Source organism: Salvelinus alpinus, chromosome 4 (assembly GCF_045679555.1).
Source record: "Salvelinus alpinus chromosome 4, SLU_Salpinus.1, whole genome shotgun sequence".
NCBI lineage: Eukaryota > Metazoa > Chordata > Actinopteri > Salmoniformes > Salmonidae > Salvelinus > Salvelinus alpinus.
The window spans coordinates 86,299,346-86,317,726 of NC_092089.1; the positions used below are offsets into that span (position 1 = coordinate 86,299,346).

The 18,381-nt window shown below is 43.7% G+C and overlaps 1 protein-coding gene across 3 annotated transcripts in view; it reads left to right on the forward strand.

The window, feature by feature from the left end:
• The window catches only part of LOC139574644 (protocadherin-1-like), a 403,011-nt gene that overhangs the window by 323,252 nt on the left and 61,378 nt on the right, over positions 1 to 18,381 (forward strand). The window contains exon 5 of one of the 3 annotated variants that reach the window (XM_071399402.1): positions 6,053 to 6,581. The exons of the other annotated variants lie outside the window; for them this stretch is intronic. Within the exon in view, the coding sequence (XP_071255503.1) occupies positions 6,053 to 6,108 (56 nt within the window). The 3' untranslated portion in view covers positions 6,109 to 6,581. Of the gene's footprint in view, positions 1 to 6,052; positions 6,582 to 18,381 lie in introns of those variants that run through there. 3 annotated transcript variants of the gene reach the window in all.

Genomic DNA, 18,381 nt, shown 5'->3' on the forward strand with positions numbered 1-18,381 from the left:
CAGGCAAGTTCTTCCACACCGATCTCGACAAACCATTTCTGTATGGACCTTGCTTTGTGCATGGGGGCATTGTCATGATGAAATAGTAAAGGGCCTTCCCCAAACGAAATAAAGGTAAAAAAATATATAGATAAAAAAATACATGTTGACAGAAAGATGGAACAACAGAATCGTCTAGAATGTCATTGTATGCTGTAGTGTTAAGATTTTCCTTCACTGGAACTAAGGGGCCTAGTCTGAACAAAACTTTAGAGTTGCCACTATTCATTAGGGCAGGTAGCGTTCTCCTGGCAACCGCCAAATCCAGATTTTGTCTTTCAGACTGCCAGATGGTGAAGCGTGATCTACTGCTCCAGAGTCCAATGGCGGCAAGCTTTACACCACTCCAGCCGACGCTTGGCATTACACATGCTGATCTTATGCTTGTATGCAGCTGCTCGGCCATGGAAACCCATTTCATGAAGCACCCGACGAACAGTTATTATGCTGACGTTGCTTCCAGAGGCAATTTGGAACTCGGTAGTGACTGTTGCAACCGAGAACAAACAATTTTTACCCGTTATGCGCTTCAGCACTCGGCGGTCTCGTACTGTGAGCTTGTGTGGCCTACCTCTTCGCAGCTGAGCCGTTGTGGCACCTAGACGTTTTCACATCACAAAAACAACGTCTTACAATTGACCGGGGCAGCTCTAGCAGGACAGAAATCTGACGAACTGACTTGTTGGAGATGTGGCATCCTATGACGGTGCCACAGTGAATGTCACTGAGCTCTTCAGTACGGGCCATTCTACTGCCAATGTTTGTCTATGGAGATTGCATGGCTGTGTGCTCGATTTATTTACACCTTTCAGCAACGGGTGTGGCTGAAATAGTCAAATTGACTAATTTGATGGGTGTCCACATATTTTTGGTCATGGAGTGAATTAGGATACATTTTTATCTACATTTTAAAATTCATCATAATTTTGAAAAATAAACTATTTTTGTGACTGACATTATGCATCGTTGTTCGAGGTGATATAGCGGCAGCATGTCGTTGTTGGAGGTGTTATAGCAACAGTATGTCGTTGTTGGAGGTGTTATAACAGCAGTGTGTCGTTCTGGAGGTTTTATAGCAGTATGTCTTTGTTGGAGGTGTTATAGCAACAGTATGTCGTTGTTGGAGGTGTTATAGCAGTATGTCTTTGTTGGAGGTGTTATAGCAACAGTATGTCATTGTTGGAGGTGTTATAGCAGTATGTCTTTGTTGGAGGTGTTATAGCAGCTGTATGGCTTTGTTGGAGGTGTTATAGCAGTATGTCTTTGTTGGAGTTGTGATAGCAGTATGTCTTTGTTGGAGGTGTTATAGCAGTATGTCTTTGTTGGAGGTGGTATAGCAACAGTGTCGTTGTTGGAGGTGTTATAGCAGTATGTCTTTGTTGGAGGTGATATAGCAACAGTGTCGTTGTTGGAGGTGTTATAGCAGTATGTCTTTGTTGGAGAGTTGTAGCAGTATGTCTTTGTTGGAGGTTTTATAACAGCAGTGTGTCGTTCTTGGATGTGTTATAGCAGCTGTGTGGCTTTGTTTGAGGTGTTATAGCAGTATGTCATTGTTGGAGGTGTTACAGCAGTATGTATTTGTTGGAGGTGTTTTATCAGTATGTCATTTTTGGAGGTTTTATAGCAGTATGTCATTGTTGGAGGTTTTATAGCAGTATGTCATTGTTGGAGGTTTTATAGCAGTATGTCTTTGTTGGAGGTGTTATAGCAGTATGTCATTGTTGGAGGTGTTATAGCAGTATGTCATTTTTGGAGGTGTTATAGCAGTATGTCATTATTGGAGGTGTTATAGCAGTATGTTTTTGTTGGAGGTATTATAGCAACAGTACGTCGTTGTTGGAGGTGTTATAGCAGTATGATATTGTTTTAGGTGTTATAGCAGTTTTTCATCGTTGGAGGTGGTATAGCAGCAGTGTGTAGTTGTTGGAGGTGTTATAACATCATGTCTTTGTTGTTTGTATGTTATGATTTAGACATTCTCGGTAAATGTATTTTGTTGGATACTAGTCAATATTTAGCATTAAGTGTTAACTGTGTGCTTCATCTACAGCCTACGCAATTAAGTGTGTGTGTGTGTGTGTGTGTGTGTGTGTGTGTGTGTGTGTGTGTGTGTGTGTGTGTGTGTGTGTGTGTGTGTGTGTGTGTGTGTGTGTGTGTGTGTGTGTGTGTGTGTGTGTGAGAGAGAGATCGGGCACAAGATAACTTTATCAAAGTAATGGCAAATGTAATAACTCTTGAGAGCATCATTTTTAGATATTGCCAGAGGGTTATTTTCACAGGGTTTCCATCAAACCCAATTTCTACATCAAATCATTTCTGAGAAGACTTGATTGATTTTTTGCCAAAACATCTGTGTCTAGAGCCCAATATTTTCTTGTTTACTACTCAGCAAGGTTTTTGATTGCTGTCTCAATTCTGAGGTGAAAGCTCAGTCAAAGCAGGTAGCCATGGATACTGAATCAGGATAGACAAAGTCAACTTTATTGTTCAGTGAATGGAAAGCAGACAGGACACTAAGTTATATTTGTATGACCATACATTTATCTATATTTGGGTGGGGGTCAATTCACATTCAAGACTCAATTCAGGAAGTAATTTGAAATAAATCACTTCTCCAATTTGAATTGAAATAAATCACTTCTCCAATTTGAATTGAAATAAATTGCTTCTCCAATTTAAATTGACGCCAACCCCGATCTATGTACGGTGCATTCAGAAAGTATTCAGACCATTTCACTTTTTCCACATTTTGTTACGTTACAGCCTTATTCTAAAATGGATTAAATACATTTGTTTCCTCATCAATCTGCACACAACACCCCATAACGACAAAGTGAAAACAGATTTTTTTTAAATGTTTGCACATTTATTAAAAATAAAAGAAATGAAATACCTTATTTATATAACTATTCAGACCCTTTGCTACGAGACTCAAAATTGAGCTCAAGTGCATCCTGTCTCCATTGACCATCTTTCCGATCTTTCTACAATTTGATTGGAGTCCACCTGTGGTAAATTCAATTGATTGGACATGATTTGAAAGGCACACACCTGTTTAAATAAGGTCCCACAGTTGACAGTGCATGTCAGAGCAAAACCAAGCCATGAGGTCGAAGGAATTGTCCGTAGAGCTCCGAGATAGGATTGTGTCGAGGCACAGATCTGGGAAAGGGTACCAAAACATTTATGTAGCATTGAAGGTCCCCAAGAACACAATGGAAGAAGTTTGGAACCCCCCAAGACTCCTCCTAGAGCTGGCCTCCCTGCCAAACTGAGAAATCGGGAGAGAAGGGCCTTGGTCAGGGAGGTGACCATGAACCCGATGGTCACTCTGACAGAGCTCCAGAATTCCTTTGTAGAAATGGGAGAACCTTCCAGAAGGTCAACCATCTCTGCAGCACTCCACCAATCAGGCATTTATGGTAGTGTGGCCAGACGGAAGCCATTGCTCAGTAAAAGGCACATGACAGCCCGCTTGGAGTTTTCCAAAAGGCACCTAAAGACTCTCAGACCATGAGAAACAAGATTATCTGATCTGATGAATCGAAATACAGGTGTGCCAAGCTTGTACCGTCATACCCAATAAGACTCAAGGCTGTAATCGGTGCAAAAGATGCTTTAACAAAGTACTGAGTAAAGGGTCTGAATACTTATGTAAATGTCATATTTAAGTTTTCTATTTTTTTATACATTTCCAAAAAAATCTAATAATCTGTTTTTGCTTTGTCATTATGGGTTATGTGTGTAGATTGATGAGGGGAAAAAACTATTTTATCCATTTTGGAATAAGGCTGTAACGTAACAAAATGTGTAAAAAATCAAGGGGTTTGACAACTTTCCGAATGCACTATATATACCCTACCAAGTCAGCAGCTTCCATATATATGTAGTGAACCCACAATGACAAAGAATCTCAGGATGTTAAAGTGTCTTCATATCACATTCCCAACGTTCTAGAAAATTGTCGATCCTTACCCTCCTTACCCTCCCCTTACCTACCTCTGTGTATCTGAGCTTTGACTCTGTACAGTGACCCAGCTGCAAGCTCAACAACTAGCACAATCTGTAGGTGTTGGTGGGGTTATGGGAGGTTATGGAAGTGTAGATGTTGTCATACAAACCCTCCCGGCAGGAGGTAACCTTTAGAGTCAGGTACTGCAGAGGAGGCGCTAAACGGGGACGGCGTCAGGCTGTGTGTCTCATTACGCCCAGATGCTGCAGAGGGGAGAGAGGTGGTGGAGAGTGAGGGAGGGAGGGAAGTGGCTGGGTCCTCTCTCCCCAACAGCTGTTGTCGTGTTAGAGGTGAGGAGTAGGATTATGGAAGGGCTCATCTCCCAGTGATTAGAAATAAGAAAAACAGATTGAGCGTGGCCACTACTGGCCCCTGTGGATCCATCACAGATTCACCTCCCGCTTGTGTGTGTGTGTGTGTGTGTGTGTGTGTGTGTGTGTGTGTGTGTGTGTGTGTGTGTGTGTGTGTGTGTGTGTGTGTGTGTGTGTGTGTGTGTGTGTGTGTGTGTGTGTGTGTGTGTGTGTGTGTGTGTGTGTGTGTGTGTGTGTGTGTGTGTTGGTGTGAAAGCAAGAAGATCTCACAGTCTCACTACAGTTTTCAACGTTTGTTCAGGGTGGGATAAACATACATTTTCGAATGCTAAATTTAAGCATTAATTCCAATTGTGGGTTAAGGTTTGGGATAGGGTTAAAACAGAAAACACCTGGCGGTTAAGTTTAAGCATTCGGTCTGACTGGTTAAGGTAAGGGTTAAGTTTAGGCATTCATTACGACTGGTTAAGGTAAGGGTTACGTTTTGGGATAAAGTTAAAACATTTACAAAATGTAATGAGTGATCCTTTGAGCCGGAGCATGCGGTTTAAATACTTCCTCTATCGCCATCCACAACACCAAGCCGCCAGCATACAAAATGGTAATAGGTGATCAAGTTGTCCCTGGTGGACGGTATTGAAGGCATCTCCATACGTCTTAAGGACCTGAACAAACATAAAATACTGTGTATATGGTCTGACCTGGCTGGTGTGAGGATGTGTGTTTGCATGCATACACCCTAACAGTGCTGCAGCTGACCTAAATATAACCAGATTAAGAAATGCAGAGTTACAAAGAGATACTATCCGTGCACACTTTCACTCTATCATGTTGATATTACTTGAAAATGACTAATTTCAACAATTAATCAGCGTACATATTTGCCCAACTGGTCAAGGTACACATGCACTTGAACACACACACAACATTATTCCACCGGTTTGTGCCTGCAGTATTTATGCAGTCATGACTTACTCTCTGGATAGGTCCATTGGCCTGCGATTAGAGAAAGTGTCAGAAGCATTGGTCTCACATAAGTGCATCCTGAGGACAAGCTAGCTGGACCAATTACATGGAGAGTGAGTGGGGGTCTTTGTCTTCTTTGAGGGTTTGAATCACTCCAATTTAGCCACGCCACCCGAGCCCCACTTAAATGGAAAGGCCATCTTCAAAAATTGGCTATTCCCAGAAAGCATGTGGTTTTGAATGTTGATCACCGTAATCTTTCTATTGATGCAAGGTAAAATGGTCTCCCGTTGTTGTCATTTAGACTCAATAGTATTCTAGTTCTTTGAATGAAGTTGGCTTATGGGCAAAATGTCAGTACTGGGATTCAAATTAACCAGCACCAGTCATTTTGAGCATATTGCATTATTTAGGCATACTGTAAGGCTTAATGATCGTTATAGGGCATGCATAGTATCGTGGTAGCATTAAACTGAAACAATTCATAAAGAATGTAAAGTATTGTAAGTAGATATTTTTTGACGCGTAAATTGGTTAACTTAAACCGTTTTTCGTATCTGATTTCTGTTTTAAGTAGCATACTTTTTTTGTTTATAAGTAAGTGCATTTTTTCAATTAATTTCTCACTTTTTTTTTCAATGAATTCTCACATTTTTGAGAAATTTTGCATGGAATGTGATGCGTTCCATTATGTGAGTGGTAAGACGTATCTGTCCTCTTATAGGTGCAGTATCGGGCGCTGATCAAGAGATGGGGGCCAGCCAAAAAAGACTGCCTTAAGACACAATATTTTTTTCTTCAAATTTTCAAAAAGATTGAGTGCACTCGCTTTTTCTCTGCTGCAGTTCAAAGGATCTTTTCCTTTCCATCATTTGCCTGTGGTCGTGAACTGCTTTTATCGCTTGATGTCTGTCAAATAGAAACTTGGTACAAGTCTCCTTTGTGGAGTAACGAAAGAAGGAGAAAAACTCTGACAAAAGTTATTGATAACTCAAAATAATGACTGGAACTTTTGTCTTTTTGGAGGACAAGACTGGCAGTTGAGTCATCCTCCCTAAGATTTCCCTTCTCTTCTTTTTTAAATATTTTTGGAGCTGAACTCATACTCTGTGGATACTGCGGCCTTCTTCATACGGATCAATATCTAATGGATCCATTACGTTATAACTGGATAATTTTTTGGGCTGTCTTTTTGCGGTCACTGTGCTATCTCCTTCTTTGTCTTATTTGGACTGGTTCCACTACATGTGTTGGGGGGTGGGGTGGGGTGGGGTGGTGGGGGCAACCCATCCTACCAGCCCCACTCCTCTCTGCCCCTTAAATCTTACCCCTGGTGACTGTCCGTCTGTTCATCGTCTGTGATTGACAGTCAGAGTAATCCGGACAGGGTTTGGCAGGTAGGTCCCATCCCTCTTCTCTTCTCCTGGCTGGCTAACCCTTCCCCTTCCCTGACCCCCTCCTAAAACCTACTCCCATAAGCAGATAGAGAGGGACAGATTGCTTTGGATCACCCAATAAGGTTAGTTAACACCTGACAGTGAACACCTGACAGATTCTCAGTCTCAGTCACCTTCCCTTCTATCTGTCCTGCTTTGAGTTTTCTATCTGTCCCTCCTATCCCTCCTATCCCTCTGCCTCATCACCTCCCTCTTCTCCTCTCCTCTCCTCCCACTCCTCCTCTCCTCCCACTCCTCATCACCTCCCCCTCCTCATCACCTCCTCCTCCTCTCCTCCCACCACTCCTCCCCTCCCCCTCCTCCTCACCTCCCCCTCTCTTCTCCATCTTCCTCCCCCTCCTTTTCTCCTATCCGTCCTCCTTTAATCACTCACATTTACATTACATTTAAGTCATTTAGCAGACGCTCTTATCCAGAGCGACTTACAAATTGGTGCATTCACCTTATGACATCCAGTGGAACAGCCACTTTACAATAGTGCATCTAAATCTTTTAAGGGGGGGGGGGGGGGGGGGGGGGGTGGAAGGATTACTTTATCCTATCCTAGGTATTCCTTAAAGAGGTGGGGTTTCAGGTGTCTCCGGAAGGTGGTGATTGACTCCGCTGTCCTGGCGTCGTGAGGGAGTTTGTTCCACCATTGGGGGGCCAGAGCAGCGAACAGTTTTGACTGGGCTGAGCGGGAACTGTACTTCCTCAGTGGTAGGGAGGCGAGCAGGCCAGAGGTGGATGAACGCAGTGCCCTTGTTTGGGTGTAGGGCCTGATCAGAGCCTGGAGGTACTGAGGTGCCGTTCCCCTCACAGCTCCGTAGGCAAGCACCATGGTCTTGTAGCGGATGCGAGCTTCAACTGGAAGCCAGTGGAGAGAGCGGAGGAGCGGGGTGACGTGAGAGAACTTGGGAAGGTTGAACACCAGACGGGCTGCGGCGTTCTGGATGAGTTGTAGGGGTTTAATGGCACAGGCAGGGAGCCCAGCCAACAGCGAGTTGCAGTAATCCAGACGGGAGATGACAAGTGCCTGGATTAGGACCTGCGCCGCTTCCTGTGTGAGGCAGGGTCGTACTCTGCGGATATTGTAGAGCATGAACCTACAGGAACGGGCCACCGCCTTGATGTTAGTTGAGAACGACAGGGTGTTGTCCAGGATCACGCCAAGGTTCTTAGCGCTCTGGGAGGAGGACACAATGGAGTTGTCAACCGTGATGGCGAGATCATGGAACGGGCAGTCCTTCCCCGGGAGGAAGAGCAGCTCCGTCTTGCCGAGGTTCAGCTTGAGGTGGTGATCCGTCATCCACACTGATATGTCTGCCAGACATGCAGAGATGCGATTCGCCACCTGGTCATCAGAAGGGGGAAAGGAGAAGATTAGTTGTGTGTCGTCTGCATAGCAATGATAGGAGAGACCATGTGAGGTTATGACAGAGCCAAGTGACTTGGTGTATAGCGAGAATAGGAGAGGGCCTAGAACAGAGCCCTGGGGGACACCAGTGGTGAGAGCACGTGGTGAGGAGACAGATTCTCGCCACGCCACCTGGTAGGAGCGACCTGTCAGGTAGGACGCAATCCAAGCGTGGGCCGCGCCGGAGATGCCCAACTCGGAGAGGGTGGAGAGGAGGATCTGATGGTTCACAGTATCGAAGGCAGCCGATAGGTCTAGAAGGATGAGAGCAGAGGAGAGAGAGTTAGCTTTAGCAGTGCGGAGCGCCTCCGTGATACAGAGAAGAGCAGTCTCAGTTGAATGACTAGTCTTGAAACCTGACTGATTTGGATCAAGAAGGTCATTCTGAGAGAGATAGCGGGAGAGCTGGCCAAGGACGGCACGTTCAAGAGTTTTGGAGAGAAAAGAAAGAAGGGATACTGGTCTGTAGTTGTTGACATCGGAGGGATCGAGTGTAGGTTTTTTCAGAAGGGGTGCAACTCTCGCTCTCTTGAAGACGGAAGGGACGTAGCCAGCGGTCAGGGATGAGTTGATGAGCGAGGTGAGGTAAGGGAGAAGGTCTCCGGAAATGGTCTGGAGAAGAGAGGAGGGGATAGGGTCAAGCGGGCAGGTTGTTGGGCGGCCGGCCGTCACAAGACGCGAGATTTCATCTGGAGAGAGAGGGGAGAAAGAGGTCAGAGCACAGGGTAGGGCAGTGTGAGCAGAACCAGCGGTGTCGTTTGACTTAGCAAACGAGGATCGGATGTCGTCGACCTTCTTTTCAAAATGGTTGACGAAGTCATCTGCAGAGAGGGAGGAGGGGGGGGGAGGGGGAGGAGGATTCAGGAGGGAGGAGAAGGTGGCAAAGAGCTTCCTAGGGTTAGAGGCAGATGCTTGGAATTTAGAGTGGTAGAAAGTGGCTTTAGCAGCAGAGACAGAAGAGGAAAATGTAGAGAGGAGGGAGTGAAAGGATGCCAGGTCCGCAGGGAGGCGAGTTTTCCTCCATTTCCGCTCGGCTGCCCGGAGCCCTGTTCTCACCTCTCCTCTTCACCTCCCGCTCCTCCCTCCTCCTCTCCTCCCCCTCCTCCTCAGCTCCTCCTCTCCCTTTTCCTCTAATCCCTTTCCTCCTCACCTCCCTCCCTCCCTTCCTTCCCCACCTCCCTCTCCTCCCCTTCTCCTCTCCTCTCTCCCTCCTCTTATATCCCTCCTCCTCTCCTCATCTCCTCTCCCTCCTCCTCTAATCCCCCTCCTCCACACTCCTCACCTCCTGCAAGTTAAACATTATAATCTCAAAGAGGAGGAGACACATTTCAACCAAATCAACTCTCTTTTTTCTAGTTTCTTTCTGCCAAGTCTCTTCTTTCAAAGCACCTCTCCTAAGTGAGAAGCAGTAAAAGTGAAAATTGTTTTGAAATGAGAACATTATTGTGACTGAGACCTTGGTCGGGCTGGCAGACTGCATTCACACACCCAAATGGAGAGCAGCTCCATGATGGGGAAAAAATGTATAAAATCCAAAATTAAGTAATTAGATTGTCTGGCTATACCGAAACTCACTTGCACAGACACAGTGGGCCAGTGCAGCTTTATCTAACATGCTGACACCAGGCCTTCTGTACCATTAGAAAGAACCAGCTCATGTAATCATGAAATCAAACATATACAGAAGGAAAGTCAACTGAAGACTGGTTCAAAAGAATAATCCTTAATGGAAAGCAGCTTCTTAGTTTTCCATGTTGCACCTCTTTCGACCAGAAATGTGTGTTTATGTAACTATTGTAAACAGTATTTATTATAGTATATGGTGTGTTTATGGGACATGGGGTAATGGTGTAAAGACACATTTGCTTTTAAGACATATTCATTAATATCTGATGATTTTCCTGTTTTTTGAATAGTTGATGGTCGAGTAATGCAATGACAATAACTGTAGTGGGAGCATCTAGCAGAACCTAGTCTCTTGTGTCTGTATGATAACTGGTGCTAGAGTCTGGTTAGTCCCTGTGAGTCTGGGCAGTCCATGTGGTGAGTCTGTGGGCAGTCCATATGAAGTACAGTACCTATGAATGTACTTTGTATTCAGATACTTTTATTATAATAAAGTAAAACGTCTGTCCTTGTTTCTGTTTTGTGTAATCTTGGGTGGCCAGTACCTCAGAAACAGGTCTTTAGACAGGCTGAATGTGCTTGTGTAGTATTAGGATACTCTATGAACTCTACTATACGACCATAATCGTGAACCTGATCAATGGAGGAAGCAGTGGGATGATATTGGTAAGGACGATGTTTAGAAATCTGATATGACTCGCTCAGAACCCTGGGACTGAACACCTCCCTCTGCAACTGGATCCTGGACTTTCTGATTGGCCATCCCTAGGTGGTGAGGGTAGGTAACAACACATCTGCCACGCTGACCCTCAATATGGGGGCCCCTCAGGGGTGTGTGCTTAGTCCCCTCCTGTACCGCCTGTTCACCCACGACTGTCTGGCCATGCACAATTCCAACACCATCATCAAGTTTGCTCTGATTTGGACACAGTTCCTCTGTGTCCAAATCACCAGTTACTTAACATGTTCCTCTTACACCAGCACAGTCAGGAGGTTGATAATATTTGTCATGGCCACTCAGATCAAGTTCAACAGCTGCACCATTGAGAGAATCTTCACTGGCTGCATCACTGCTTGGTATGACAACTGCACCACATCGGAAAGGCTCTACAGAGGGTGGTGCAGACGTCCCAGTATGTCACTGGGGCCGAGCTCCCTGCCATCCAGGACCTCTTTACCAGGTGGTATGCATATTGACACGCACGCACGCACGCACGCACTTACGCACGCACGCACGCACGCACGCACTTACGCACGCACGCACGCACGCACGCACGCACGCACGCACGCACACACACACGCACACACGCACACACACACACACACACACACACACACACACACACACACACACACACACACACACACACACACACACACACACACACACACACACACACACACACACTGCTGCTACTCTGTTTATTATCTATCCTGATTGCCTAGCCACTTTTACCCCTACCTACATGTGCATAGGTGACCCAAAACCTGTATTCGGTCCTATGTAGCAGAATGTGAATAGTGTTTTTTACATTGAATAGCATAGAGATTTAGGTCTAGAACATGGCATATCATACACTACAGTTGAGGAACAATGGGAAAGTAATTCTGCTTTGAAAGTTGATAAACTTGAAACCCCATTTGAATGTTTTGGTACAGCTACTGGAGAACTCTTATTTGTCTACACCCATTCAACATTATTCTCACCCTCTTAAGTCTTAGCCCCACCCATCTCTTTAAGGATCCAGATGGGATCAGGCCATGTGCTAAACAGAGTGAGTAAGGTAGTAAACGACCAAAGATTTCAAGTGTAAAAGTAGTAGCATACTATAAGGAAAAACTCCAGGTGAAAATACACTTTATCTAGTCCTTGGTCTATATCCTAACCTGACTTTGGTGCAGGTCATGTTGTTCTTCAAATTACTATCTCTGATAAACACACACTATATCAAATCTAAGTTTATTTGTCACATGCACAGGATACAAAAGGTGTAAACGTACAGTGAAATAGTAGCAATATCAAAAACAGAAAGTGTCCAGATAAAAATGCTATATAAATACTTTATAATTATTAGATGACCGCTTTCCCAGAAACACTTGTCTAAATTGATGGGTAAAGTGAAAGAAATGCTATAACCAACCCCCAGCCACATCTAGCTAAGTGGATGAGTCACTATTGTCTAGACATGTTCATGAAATACAATAGATGGCCGTAATCACCCTCAGACACACCTGGCTAACTTGATGGGTCATGTAATCGAGTCTTTTGTTGAGACAATGAACCGGCATAATCCCAACTCATACTATTACCAATAAAAACGGATTGTCACAGCTGTAGTATGAATCTGCAGGTAGTTAAAGCTAACCAACTAGGTTAAATGTTAGCTTACTAGCTAACCATAGGCTATAACTAGCAATGCAAATAGATTTCTGATACAAATCATATTACTACACAGATCATACACGTAACGTTAGCTAGTGAGCCAGCAAGCTAATGTTCGCTAGCTAGCGAACAGTACAATTTAACTTACATACTGTACGCCTAGCTTCCTTAAATGAGTCACATATTAGCTATTACTTCAACTACCTCGCACCCCAGCACATTGACTCGGTACCGGTACTCCTTGTATATAGCCTTGTTATAGTTATTTATTGTGTTACTATTGTCTATTTTTAATTGCAAATGTTCTTACTTTTTAACTCTGCATTGTTGGGAAAGGTCTTGTAAGTTAGCATTTCACAGTGAAGTCTACACCTGTTGTATATGTCACATGTGACAAATACAATTTGATTTGATTTTGATGACATGGTGTGTGTGTGTGTGTGTGTGTGTGTGTGTGTGTGTGTGTGTGTGTGTGTGTGTGTGTGTGTGTGTGTGTGTGTGTGTGTGTGTGTGTGTGTGTGTGTGTGTGTGTGTGTGTGTGTGTGTGTGTGTGTGTGTGTGTGTGTGTGTGTGTGTGTATACGTACGTACGTACGTAAGAGACATTCCCTTGAGACTCACCTAAAAGCCAACACTGTCGTACCACTGCATATAATAGGTACAGGTAGGACAAGAACAGAACTGGCGAGCCTGTCCAACTCTGTTTGGTTGAACTGGGGCAGTAACTGGAGTTAAGTGGATCAACACAGTCTATAATGAAAGGCCAGGCAGAAGTGTGCTGGGTCCCTCTCATTACAGCCATGGGTGATGACCAGCTCAATCTAGTGTACTGGTGGGTGGCTAAGTGCTCTGGTTAGAGCCTGTCACACACACACACAAACACAAACACACACACACTGACCTAGCGCCACAAAAGGGATACAGTTCTGCTCTATCTCTAACAATGGTACATTCTGTGTTGTAATGATGGACAATAGGTACACACTGACCAAGACCATTCTGTTGGGTTAAACTGTACACTTCTATTTGTTTTGTTAGTTATAGTAAAATAGTAACATAGGCCCTATTCAGCACTACTTCAGTACATACTCTCCTTTTCGCATTCAGGACATTATAACTCAAGGACTGAACAATATGTATGAATACATTTTCACTCAAATGTTCTGACCTTTCTCAGCAGTTTACCTTTGAGACTATTCTGTCCATATAACTTTGCTATATTATATTCATTTTAACACACACTCCCCCATTAGCAACGCTGCAGTCCAAATCAGTCAAACTCACTCTCAGGTTTGCGCTTCCCAAAATATTTGCTTGTAAAGTAGTGCTTTATTTCTCTTGACGAACCAGGCCTACACCACTCGTATAAAACTTTATTTAACATGTTGCTCCTTCACGCACACGGTTGACCATCGACATACTTTTACACCTTCACGCACAGAAGTTTGACCATTAACATACATTTTACAATTGTTACTTTCTGACGTTTGTGGGGCTGGGTTGAAAATCTCTAAATGTCTTATTGGCTATGTTAGGCAGGGGAAACTACTGATGGATTTGCATATATCCATATCTAGAGTGTCCAAGGCTTCATTGACATTGACATTTCTATTGAGGTGGAAAAAAGCAGCATACAATTATTTTCTACACTCCGCATTTTGCATTTCATTTAGCTCCAAATAACATGTCTTCAATGACAGTCTCCAACTCAGCGCTGGAGGGGGTTGAGGGGATTGCGGGCAGTGGAGGGGGAGGGGGTTGGAGACAGTGGAGAAAAAGGGGTGTGGGGTTGGAGTTAGTGGAGGGGGAGTTGGTTGGAGGCTGGGGAGGGGGTTGTTGGGGGTCTGGGCGGGTGTGGTGTTCGAGGAAGTGGAGGGGGAGGGAGGCCGTGGAAGGAGGCTGTGGAGGGAAGGGGGTGTGGGGTTGGAGGAGGGGGTGTGGGGTTGTGAAAAACACAGTGGCACACAGATACTGCAACTCCATTCTCACTTTCTAATTCTGGCATTGGGCGGATGATGGCGATGACAAGATGAAAGACGTGTTTTTTCTGTCCCTTTTCTTCCTCTGTTTTTCACACACACCTCTGAGGTTGTTGTTTTACCTCAGTGATTTAGGAGGAGAAGAGAAAAGTGTGTGTGTGTGTGTACAGTATTTATCAGCCTGGGACCCAGCAAATCATTTTTGTCCACTCTAATGGACATTGGTTTTACGTCTATATCTTTGAGGCCATACACTGTTTTAAGTCCTGGATTGTTCTTATTTCTTATTTTTATTTCTTATGTGTTTTTGTTCTACCTAATGTTATTCATTAGTACTACTGATATTGATGTCTACTTTACTTCATGCTATAGTACTACTGATATTGATATCTATTTCATGTTAAAATACTACTGATATTGATATCTACTTTACTTTATGTAATAGTACTACTGATATTGATCACAGACAACGACGATTTAGTACTACTAGCCCTGATCACCGACAACGACGAGACGGCCAATAGGGAGGTCAGAGACCTGGTCGTGTGGTGCCTGGACAACAACCTTTCCCTCAATGTGATCAAGACAAAGGAGATGATTGTGGACTACAGGACCGAGCATGCCCCATTCCCCATAGTGGAGCAGGTTGAAAGCTTCAAATTCCTTGGTGTCCACATCACCAACAAATTAACATGGTCCAAGCACACCAAGACAGTTGTGAAGAGGGCACGACAAAATCTATTCCCCCTTAGAAGACTGAAAAGATTTGGCATGGGTCCTCAGATCCTCAAAAGGACCTCAAAAGGTGCACCATCGAGAGCATCCTGACTGGTTGCATCACTGCCTGGTTTGGCAACTGCTGCGGCCTCCGACCGCAAGGCACTAGAGAGGGTAGTGCGTACGGCCCAGTACATCACTGGGGCCAAGCTTCCTGCCATCCAGGACCTCTATACCGGGCTGTGTCTGAGGAAAACCCCCAAAATGTTCAAAGACTCCAGGAACCCAAGTCATAGACTGCTCTCTCTGCTACCGCACGACAAGCAGGACCGGAGCGCCAAGTCTCGGTCCAAGAGGCTTCTGAACAGCTTCTACCTCCAAGCCATAAGACTCCTGAACATCTAATCAAATGGCTACCCAGACTATTTGCAAAGCCCCCCCCCTTTTACGCCAATGCTACTTTCTGTTATTATCTATGCACAGTCACTTTAATAACTCTACCTACATGTACACATCACCTCAATTACCTCGACTAATTGGCGACACATTGACTCTGTACCGGTACCCCCTGTATACAGTCTCGCTATTGTTATTTTACTGCTGTTCTTTAAATACTTGCTCCTTTAATTTCTTATTCTTATTTGTATTTTTTCAACTGCATTGTTGGTTAAGGGCTTGTAAGTAAGCATTTCACTGTAAGGTCTACTGTAAGGTCTACTGTAAGGTCTACCTGTTGTGTTCGGAGCATTTGACTAATACAATTTGATTTGAATTGATTTCATATCTACATCATGGTACAGTACTAGTGATATTGATATCTACTTTACGTTTTGTTATAATGTAGTACTACTGATATTGGTATCTATGTTATGTTATAGTAATACTGATATTGATATCTACTTTACTTTATGGTATAGTACTACTGATATTGATATCTACTTTACTTTATGGTATAGTACTACTGGTATTGATATCTACTTTACTTTATGGTATAGTACTACTGATATTGATATCTACTTTACTTTATGGTATAGTACTACTGATATTGATATCTACTTTACTTTATGGTATAGTACTACTGGTATTGATATCTACTTTACTTTATGGTATAGTACTACTGATATTGATATCTACTTTACTTTATGGTATAGTACTACTGATATTGATATCTACTTTACTTTATGGTATAGTACTACTGATATTGATATCTACTTTACTTTATGGTATAGTACTACTGATATTGATCACTGCATTTTGTTAATAAAGAGCTTGTAAGAAAGGCATTCACTGTACTTTTGCCTGTGACATTACAACTTACAACTTTTAAAGCTTCACCTAGGTAACTTTCTCTTCCTTGTTTTCAAAATGGCTGCCGAACACAATTAGCAAAATTGTATAATTATAATTTTTGTGAGTTTGATATTTACATTTCCTCTAGTAAGTAAATATATCAGGAATAGTTTGGTGAGTCTTCAGAACAGTGCGATAATTTTTTCATGCTAAATAAGAGCAGGTAGTCTAGTGTTGGGCCAGTAACCGAAAGGTTGCTGGATCACAATCCCCGAGCTGACAAGATAAAAATCTGTCATTCTGCCCATGAACAAGGTAGTTACCCCACAGTTTCCCCGGTAGGCCGTCATTGTAAATACGAATTGGTTCTTAACTGACTTGCCTAGTTAAATAATAGTTTAAAAAATATGTGATTTTTTCATCGCAAAAACTTTTTATCCAATTTTTTTTTTTTGCCAGGGTCTCAGGAGTGTGTGTGTGTGTGTGTGTGTGTGTGATGTTGTGTTATGTTGTATGTCCCCTGTCTGTTTATGTCTTAATTACATTTTTACTCATGGGCTTAATTATCGGCATGATTAACAACACCGTTGGTCGGGGCTGCCAAATGCACTCTTTCTTTCTTTCCAACTCCCTTGCTCTATATTCTACTACATAAACACACACCAGTGGTGGGAAAAGTACCCAATTGTCATACTTGAGTAAAAGTAAAGATACCTTAATAGAAAATGACTCAAGTAAAAGTGAGTCACCCAGTAAAATACAACTTGAGTAAAAGTCTAAAAGTATTTGGTTTAAATATACAGTGGGGAGAACAAGTATTTGATACACTGCCAATTTTGCAGGTTTTCCTACTTACAAAGCATGTAGAGGTCTGTAATTTTTATCATAGGTACACTTCAACTGTGAGAGACGGAATCTAAAACAAAAATCCAGAAAATCACATTGTATGATTTTTAAGTAATTCATTTGCATTTTATTGCATGACATAAGTATTTGATCACCTACCAACCAGTAAGAATTCCGGCTCTCACAGACCTGTTCGTTTTTCTTTAAGAAGCCCTCCTGTTCTCCACTCATTACCTGTATTAACTGCACCTGTTTGAACTCGTTACCTGTATAAAAGACACCTGTCCACACACTCAATCAAACAGACTCCAACCTCTCCACAATGGCCAAGACAAGAGAGCTGTGTAAGGACATCAGGGATAAAATTGTAGACCTGCACAAGGCTGGGATGGGCTACAGGACAATAGGCAAGCAGCTTGGTGAGAAGGCAGCAACTGTTGGCGCAATTATTAGAAAATGGAAGAAGTTCAGGATGACGGTCAATCACCCTCGGTCTGGGGCTCCATGCAAGATCTCACCTCGTGGGGCATCAATGATCATGAGGAAGTTGAGGGATCAGCCCAGAACTACACGGCAAGACCTGGTCAATGACCTGAAGAGAGCTGGGACCACCGTTTCAAAGAAAACCATTAGTAACACACTACGCCGTCATGGATTAAAATCCTGCAGCGCACGCAAGGTCCCCCTGCTCAAGCCAGCGCATGTCCAGGCCCGTCTGAAGTTTGCCAATGACCATCTGGATGATCCAGAGGAGGAATGGGAGAAGGTCATGTGGTCTGATGAGACAAAAATAGAGCTTTTTGGTCTAAACTCCACTCGCCGTGTTTGGAGGAAGAAGAAGGATGAGTACAACCCCAAGAACACCATCCCAACCGTGAAGCATGGAGGTGGAAACATCATTCTTTGGGGATGCTTTTCTGCAAAGGGGACAGGACGACTGCACCGTATTGAGGGGAGGATGGATGGGGCCATGTATCGCGAGATCTTGACCAACAACCTCCTTCCCTCAGTAAGAGCATTGAAGATGGGTCGTGGCTGGGTCTTCCAGCATGACAACGACCCGAAACACACAGCCAGGGCAACTAAGGAGTGGCTCCGTAAGAAGCATCTCAAGGTCCTGGAGTGGCCTAGCCAGTCTCCAGACCTGAACCCAAAAGAAAATCTTTGGAGGGAGCTGAAAGTCCGTATTGTCCAGCGACAGCCCCGAAACCTGAAGGATCTGGAGAAGGTCTGTATGGAGGAGTGGGCCAAAATCCCTGCTGCAGTGTGTGCAAACCTGGTCAAGAACTACAGGAAACGTATGATCTCTGTAATTGCAAACAAAGGTTTCTGTACCAAATATTAAGTTCTGCTTTTCTGA